General features: G+C 54.2%; 5 protein-coding genes and 1 non-coding gene across 6 annotated transcripts in view; 4 read left to right on the forward strand and 2 right to left on the reverse strand.

Moving 5' to 3' along the window:
• Nucleotides 1–438: 438 nt before the first annotated feature.
• Nucleotides 439–510, reverse strand: VDBG_15199. Its single transcript has one exon. It is a non-coding gene; the product is annotated as a tRNA-Met (tRNA).
• Nucleotides 511–917: 407 nt separating this feature from the next.
• Nucleotides 918–1,884, reverse strand: VDBG_09292 (conserved hypothetical protein; the record flags this gene model as incomplete). The annotated part of the gene is made up of 2 exons (XM_003000751.1): nucleotides 918–1,675; nucleotides 1,815–1,884. 2 exons carry the CDS (start codon nucleotides 1,882–1,884, stop codon nucleotides 918–920), a joined length of 828 nt encoding a protein of 275 aa, XP_003000797.1.
• A 663-nt stretch (nucleotides 1,885–2,547) lies between these two features.
• On the forward strand, nucleotides 2,548–3,670 carry VDBG_09293 (casein kinase II subunit beta-1; the record flags this gene model as incomplete). Its single annotated transcript, XM_003000752.1, has 2 exons — nucleotides 2,548–2,706; nucleotides 2,807–3,670. The coding sequence occupies 2 exons, from the start codon at nucleotides 2,548–2,550 to the stop codon at nucleotides 3,668–3,670; spliced, it is 1,023 nt and encodes a 340-aa protein (XP_003000798.1).
• Nucleotides 3,671–4,311: 641 nt separating this feature from the next.
• Nucleotides 4,312–4,955, forward strand: VDBG_09294 (conserved hypothetical protein; the record flags this gene model as incomplete). The annotated part of the gene is made up of 3 exons (XM_003000753.1): nucleotides 4,312–4,406; nucleotides 4,542–4,624; nucleotides 4,690–4,955. The coding sequence occupies 3 exons, from the start codon at nucleotides 4,312–4,314 to the stop codon at nucleotides 4,953–4,955; spliced, it is 444 nt and encodes a 147-aa protein (XP_003000799.1).
• A 370-nt stretch (nucleotides 4,956–5,325) lies between these two features.
• VDBG_09295 (conserved hypothetical protein) lies at nucleotides 5,326–5,903 on the forward strand (the record flags this gene model as incomplete). Its single annotated transcript, XM_003000754.1, has 2 exons — nucleotides 5,326–5,684; nucleotides 5,738–5,903. The coding sequence occupies 2 exons, from the start codon at nucleotides 5,326–5,328 to the stop codon at nucleotides 5,901–5,903; spliced, it is 525 nt and encodes a 174-aa protein (XP_003000800.1).
• A 446-nt stretch (nucleotides 5,904–6,349) lies between these two features.
• Nucleotides 6,350–7,759, forward strand: part of VDBG_09296 (DNA repair protein rhp41) — a gene marked incomplete at both ends in the record, with an annotated part of 2,678 nt that continues 1,268 nt past the window's right edge. The window contains 2 exons of the mRNA XM_003000755.1: nucleotides 6,350–7,108; nucleotides 7,175–7,629. Of these exons, the coding sequence (XP_003000801.1) occupies nucleotides 6,350–7,108; nucleotides 7,175–7,629 (1,214 nt within the window). The remainder of the gene's footprint in view (nucleotides 7,109–7,174; nucleotides 7,630–7,759) is intronic.

Consider the following 7,759-nt stretch of genomic DNA (forward strand, 5'->3'; position numbering starts at 1 on the left):
GCTCCCCCCGCCCCCACACCATCTCTAATTTTGAGGTTTGAAGCGTTTCTAGCCTGGAAGAAAGAGTCATAAAACGTAGTCTGATTATTCCGAGGAAGGGCGGTCTACCAGTGAGGTTCTTCGCGAATCAGCTGTAGAAACCAAAATTCAAGAAACAAACAGTAAGCCTAGAACTTTCATGCCTGATGGGCGGGGGTTCCGCAGCGTCGCACAGGTTATGACCGAGTTCGCGAGAAAATTCTGCCCATATTTTCATATAGTGATCACTACAAATTCCAGCACGGAAACAGAAGTTGGCCGTCCAAACAGAATCGCAGGCTTGTCTAAACCTGCCTTTCAACGGGCAGTAACCAAAACCAAACCATTCACGTGCGCTGGAAGAAAAGATATGACTTCACCGCAGCACTCGAGAATGTGGGTGAAAGCAAAAGTTAAGTCTAGCAACTGGACGTTTCGATCGTCCGACCTCCGGGTTATGAGCCCGGCGCGCTTCCGCTGCGCCAAGTTGCTTTTCTGAGAGTTGCTGAAATGGATCTGTAGATACGTTTATGATGCCATCATTCTGTGCGCAATATTTGTGGGGAGGGTGACTCACAGGACGGAATAGCTGCCTTCGGCCCTCTTTTGGCTCCACCATCAGCCATAAAGCGACATGTGGGAACCGTTCCTTTCGTCTCGCAGTGTTCTCCGTCTCAAGATACATAATTTATCGGAGCAGATTTTGTTTAGATGAGGAATCCAGTTCTGGGTCTTTTACAACTGGCATTCAGCAGCCATCTTGTTGGTGGTAAGATAGTGCTCCTGCATACTCATCAGATTTGGTGCTTGCTCGATCAAATCTACTTGTCGTGCCATTCTAGGTCAGCGAAATCCACCAATTGACAGGAGCATTGAGGTCGGCCGTCGCGGTGTATGCTCTAATACTGTGCGACCAGCTCAGGGGAATGGAGGAGCGCGTCGCCTGGTTCGAGCTGAGCCTCGACAACGTCCTCAGCACCCCCCTCCCCCCACACGGCAGCATTCATCATGACGCTCTCAGGGCCTTCCATCATGCCAGCGTCACGAATTCGACTGTTGCCAGCTCGACCGAGCTTAGTCTGTACTTGTCGGTAAAGTGCCTCGCCAGACTTGGGGGGCATAAGTCGAACTGTTTTGCTGCTGTGCAGCTGACAGAAGAGGTTGGGGTTAGGATCGCGGTGGAGTGGCGTGTAAGTTGGTTCCACGCCCATCCAGATACTTGAGTTGTAGATGTCGCCTTTGCCCGTCTCCTTGACAATCCTTGGGGTTGGTAAGTCTTCGCGCAATGACGGGGGAAGTCCGACTAATTGTGATTGTGCAATGTAAAGCTTCTTGATGCTCGCGTCCTGGAGTTTGTTGTACTCAACGGCCTTCAGGAGAAGCAAGAATGGCGCCTCGATGGGGCAGAATTGAGCGTCAGAGTCGGTTGATGGAGGGAGAGCGGAGTGAACTATGCCCGCCAGCACGGTATCCATGGGATTGGAGCTCGCGGTAAGCCAATTGAGAAATTGTTTCACGCTGTCGACTATTACGCCATCATTTTCCGAGAGCTGAGGACTGATGAGCTCGTAGGGGAAAAGATGGTGGGCAAATTGTTCCATGTAAGGGCTGAAAGAAGCACCCGATGTGCCGTGCCCAGCTTCAAACCATTTGGAGGCTGCAGGGATGAACGTTTGACTGAGTGGTCTGTTGTCTGCCTTGAAAAACAAAGGACGGGCTGGCCCGAAAGCTTCCTCTCGAAACTGGGCGATGCCGACTCGGTCGTAAGGGGCGGGAGCCAAATCGACCGCGCGCACCTGTAGTGTCGTTATTGCAGCGCGGCGACAAGCCCGAGGCATCGTATGCCTCACCAACTGCCGACGACATGTATTCGTAAGAGTTCTCATAATGGGCGAATATGTTAAGACCCAAGGGCGATCTACTAGATGCTACCTTCCAAGTCGAACACCTGAACCAGTTGATTCTTCAATGACCATCATGTGACCCGCCTGCCTGGTGTTGTCGGGTGCGCTGCACGGACCAAGTCCGCCTCTTGCGACGCACACACAGACTTGGCCAGGCAGGCAGGCCCAGGCCCAGGCACAGCGTAGCCCACTCTCGGCCAGCCTGAGATTGTCCTTCCACAGCCCGGGTAACCCACCAACTGCGCTTCACCAAAAGTTCGCATCACAGCACAACCCAACGCCAGTCTACCCACCCACATCGAACCCCGCCACTTGCCGTCTTTCAGCAGTTGCGGAATCCCTCACTCGGTTGATTCCATCAGTACCCGTCGACTGTCAGGCTATGCGAGTCACTGCTCCTACCCGATGAACATGCGCCGCGCCTGAGCACTGCCCACCTCTGCCGTTACCCCGCGATACCCTCACCCTTCCAGATCTATCCCGGCTATAGCCCCAACCCGACCATTCGGTTTGGCCCGCATTTGACTTGCAGATCGCCGCGCACACATCACGCCGCGATCGCCTCGTCTGCACCACACCCTTAGGACAACCGCACCTTTCCACGAAAGTGGAGTACCTAGACGCCATGTCTACCTCTTCGGGGACTCCCGAGTCGTGGATATCGTCCTTCTGCTCTCTCCTGGGACACGAATATTTTGCCGAGGTCTCTGAAGAGTTCATCGAAGATGACTTCAACTTGACTGGCCTGCAGACCCAGGTTGCGATGTACAAGGAAGCTCTCGAGGTATTTCCTCCAGAACCCCCCTCCCTTGACACTTCTGTGACCTCCCGGCCTACAGTCGCGTGAGATACGCTGACCGACTGACTTTTTTCCCCTTCTACAGATGATCCTCGATGTGGAGCCGGAAGATGATGAAGACGAAGACGAAGAGGAGGAAGAAGAGGATGATAACGACTCGGCAGACCAGGAGCGTTTGGCCGCCCGGCACGAGCGCAGGCAACACAGCCGCATGGCGAGCGATTTGAGCGTGATCGAGTCCTCCTCCGAGATGCTCTATGGTCTGATTCACCAACGTTTTATCTGCTCTCGCGCCGGCATACAGCAGATGAGCGAGAAGTACGAGCTCGGTCACTTTGGATACTGCCCTCGCACCAACTGCGGTCAGGCGAGAACGCTGCCCGTTGGCCTGTCCGATATCCCTGGAGAGGACACGGTCAAGCTGTTCTGCCCATCATGCCTAGACGTCTACGTTCCTCCCAACAGTCGCTTCCAGACTGTTGATGGAGCTTTCTTCGGCCGCACCTTTGGTGCTCTTTTCCTCCTCACCTTCCCAGAATATGATCTGACCAAGCACACCGTCGAGATGCTCCCGCCTGCGACCGGCGGTGCTCGTGTTGCTGATGACGGCCTTCACACCATCAATGGCATGTACTCCAAAAATATCGGCCCGGGCCTTGGTGCCGGAAACATCTACGAGCCCAAGATCTACGGTTTCCGCGTATCTGAGCTTGCCCGTTCAGGTCCAAGGATGCAGTGGCTTCGTAGCCGTCCGGGCGACATGTCCGAGCTTGACGAGGCGAAGCACTACGCTGAGAAGCACCCAGATTCGGACGACGGCGATGAACGCATGGAGAAGACAGGCTCGGCGGCACGCAGACGCGACCCCGCGGCGGCCCGTCCCCAACGCCAGACACAAAATGGAAGTCCCATGAACGTGGAGGCCAATGGTGTGGAGTCTGAGCTTTGAGAGGGGACCACAAACAGCCCCCCTTCAAACGAGGGCACCATCGGATACCCCGCATGAGGATGGCGTTTAGGAGGTCGAGTCTGTTATCGTGTGTCGTCTTGGGGTTGGAGGCTTAGGACGCTGCCGAGGCCAATGCATGGGAATCAAGAGATGAAACGGCAGGCGAATGAACGAGGTTTATAACTACGGAATAACGGCTTTGGGTTTGGGCGTCTCGTGAAACAATCAAGATGCTATGGCTCGTGTCTGCGCATCCGAGCCGATGGGGATGGAATAGACATTTGGTTTCTGAGCGTCATGTTTAGCGGGCTGCAGAAGCATATGACGGCTGAAAAGTCACGCGATCTCTCCATTGTATTGATGACCGATCGTGTCTGTTAGCGATGAAAATGGGAGTACGCTTGTCACGCCCGAAATGTAAATGTAAGCATGCTTATTAAAGGATGTGAGGTGCTCACAAATGGCCTAGGCCAGCTCCGGAGCCACAGTGTTGAATTAGTTTAAGCCTCCTTACTCAGCCCAAAGCTTCCTACGAGCCTCCATCCATTCATTTCATCTGATAACGATATTCTCTGGATACTCGCCATTTGCTGGGCAACTGATTCCAGCTGTCGGCACCATTTTTTCTTGACAACCAAGTAATGGCCGGGTCACTACAAAAGTACCCTTCGCCGCTCAGCGGTTTGAGGACGCCGCACCACTACCAACAGACTTGGGCGAAGATGGAAAGAGCTTTGTGAATCCTCCACGAGAGGGCCTCAGCGACAGCTACGAGAAATTCACTGCACCTTTGGATAATGGGACGAGAGGTGGCTTGTGATTCTCACCCAGTCAATTCGCCGGATACTTGAACTCGACTGACTAGGGACAGCGATATTCACATTTACCATTTCCAGAACAACCCCGCGCAGGTCAAGCATGCAAAGGACCTGTGGGAGCGCATCAGGAGAGAGTGTTAGTTTGTTCATCGGACTCGCTTCGCTTCGCATGAGGCAGCACTAACAAAAGTTCCTGTCTAGTCCCTGAGCTTCGAGTGTACCGCTTCTGGGACAAGCCCATTGGTCCTCACCCTGTCGCCATGTTCGAGGTCAACCTGTTCACGCCGGCTCAATTTGGCGCATTTATCCCGTGGCTGGCTATCTACAGAGGTCCCTTGTCAGCACTTGTGCATCCCAACACCGATGAAGAGGGAAATGAGGCGGCCGTCGAGCTGAGGAACCACACGGAGCGGGCCATTTGGCTTGGAGAGAGGATCCCCCTTGACTTGACTGGCTTTCAACCCTGAGTCGATGACAAATTCATATTATCTAGTGAATCATTTCATCTCCCAATACGCCAGCTGTTGATTATTTGTTGTGCTTTGGCCGGTGTCGCGCCATGCAGTATCGAGCCCCTCAAAGTTGCGATATGCAGCTCACCTAGCACGCCATTAAATCCGACATCACGCCGAAACAGGCGGGCAATTCGCAACCTTTCAGGAGTGGCGGTCTGAGCAAATGGGATATATAAATACCTGTCACTCCTTGACATCTTCTTATTGATTTGTCACCTTCAGTTCGTTGTTTCTTCATTGGAGCCCAATACATACACACTCTCCGTCCCAGAGCACGCGAACCTTTACAAGACGCTTACACCACGCAAAATCCTCCACCAAAATGACCTCACTCCCCCTGTATGACGCTGTGGTCCCTTCTATTATCAAAGGATTAAAGACCTTTCATCACATCCTCACCAAGACGGAAGAGTACGCCAAAGAGAACAACCTCAGCGTGGACGAGGTATTCGTCGAAGCCCGTCTGATCGATGACCAAAAACCCTTGGTTTTCCAAGTCCAGAACGTTTCCAAAATCGTTCGAATCGCCTTCGCACGTTTGACGGGCAAGGAGCTGGAAACTCTCGAAGACAATGAGCAGACTTTCGCGGAGTTGCACAAGCGCATTCAGAGCACATTAGAGCTGGTGCAGACGGTGGACGCTTCGGTAGCCAATGGCCGTGCCGCAGAGTCAATCGAGCTGTAAGTCAATCGACATCCCAGGGAATTTCGTGTTCATAGCTAAACGTTGGCAGGGCTGCCGCTGGGCATAAGAAGACGTTGACGGTGCAGGATGCTCTTCTGTACCACAGCTTGCCTAACTTCTTCTTCCACCTCGTTACCGCCTACTCAATTCTCCGCGCGAAGGGTGTGCCGCTAGGCAAGTTTGATTACCTCGGCAGCTTCCTCGGGGTTTTCTAGGGGTCGCGGGGGATCACAGCGAGGAATACTGATAAATACATACCCATGTCATTTGGTTGTCTGGCTTATGCCGAGTCCGTGCTGCTCTGCTATCAAGCAACTGTTGTTCGCTGTCGATCTGCCTATTGAATAAGGCATGTACCGTGGCATGGAATTGCATCAGCGAGCACGAAAATGTTTAACCATCCTGAGGCATGACATGGTCAGTAAATTGCAGGCCATATACCTAGCAAACCCCACTTGTTCATCGACATACCGGCATCACGTGAGAACGCGTTTCTGCTTCGGCATCAGTATGACGTCGTGCTGAATCAGCCATGCCCTCCACCTCGACATCCTCCTAGGCATCGACCAAGTCAATGTGAGATTGGAGTGCCAACGCGTGTAAGACGGATCCCTCAGCCTCGACGTCCAAGGCGTCGCGCAATCATCGCCGCGCCTGAAGGATGGCCAGCCGCAAGCGCAAGGCGCCCTCGAGGTCGAAGACGTCCCGAAGCGACCTCCCGGATGTATACCAAGATTTGCTGGCCGAGGCTGGTGCCGGCCCGTCTACGCCGCCTCTCGCAGAGGAGTCACCAAGGAAGCGTAGACGGCCAGGTGAGAGGCCGGCGACACCAGCTGCGGCGCCGAAGACTCCCAAGACGGAGCAGGTCTCGGAGGACGACGACAGCGACGATGAGCTCGAGTTTGAAGATGTACCCATTCCGGCGCCAAACCTTCAGACGATGTACCTGGACACTGATGAGGAGGACGAGGACGATGAGATGATCTTCGAAGATGTGCCCATCGTACCTATGCAGACCAGCCCCATCATTGCCGCACCCCGAGCCGACCTCGAGCTGAACCTGACAGCGCATCGAGCAGTTGCGCCAAAGGCACCAGAGAGACGAAAACCAATCACCAAGGCGGAGAGAGACCTCCGGATTCACGCCCACAAATCACATTTGTTATGCTTATTGATTCACACGGCGCGGAGAAACCGGTGGTGCAACGACAGTGAGGTGCAGAACCGCCTGCGTCCGTTGCTGTCAAAGAAGGTCGCCTCTCTGCTGAAGCCGAGACCGAACCTGTCTCAGTTTGGCCAAACTGAGTCCTTGAAGGACGGTCTCGAACAAATCGGCCGTACCTTCAAGGCCAAGTACCAGGTGACCGAACGTGGTCTCCGTCGTTGCCTCTGGGCTGAAGCACCTGAACATCTAGAAAAGGTGACGACAGTTTTCCCTTCGTACATCGCAACATTATGTTCAGAGCCGTTCCTGACCGATTCCTAGTATGAACCCCCAGACGACATGGACTCGTGTATCGGGAGAGATGATTTTCAGACTGCGGCCCGAACGCTCGAAGGATCACGCGACACGGGTGCACAGCTGCTTTGTGCGTTGCTACGGTCAGCAGGTGTGCAGACTCGCCTAGTGGCCTCCTTTCAACCGCTGAGCTTCACAGCCGGCGGTCCAACCTTGCCGAAGCCTCAAACAGTCAAAATGTCGACTTCGAAAGCCAAGGCAGAGGAAATGCAGCGTCTCGCCAAAGCCAAACAAGAAATGGCGCCTTCACCGGCCACACCCTCGGCCAGGAGGCGGCTCGGCCATCCCAACGCGACAGCATACCGCGTGCCGACCATGACGGCAGCGCCTAGCACGTCGCGGCCCGTCAAAATCCACAAACCGCTCCGCGAGTCTCCGTATCCGGTGTACTGGGTCGAGGTTCTCGACGTTGCACATCAAAGGTGGCAACCTGTCGATCCCCTTGTGACAGACACACTGTGGAAGCCCGCGAAACTCGAGCCACCAGCATCGGACCGAGATAATAACTTGACCTATGTGCTGGCCTTTGAGTCTGACGGCACAGCAAAGGAA

The sequence above is a fragment of the Verticillium alfalfae genome, genomic scaffold (assembly GCF_000150825.1).
Source record: "Verticillium alfalfae VaMs.102 supercont1.14 genomic scaffold, whole genome shotgun sequence".
NCBI lineage: Eukaryota > Fungi > Ascomycota > Sordariomycetes > Glomerellales > Plectosphaerellaceae > Verticillium > Verticillium alfalfae.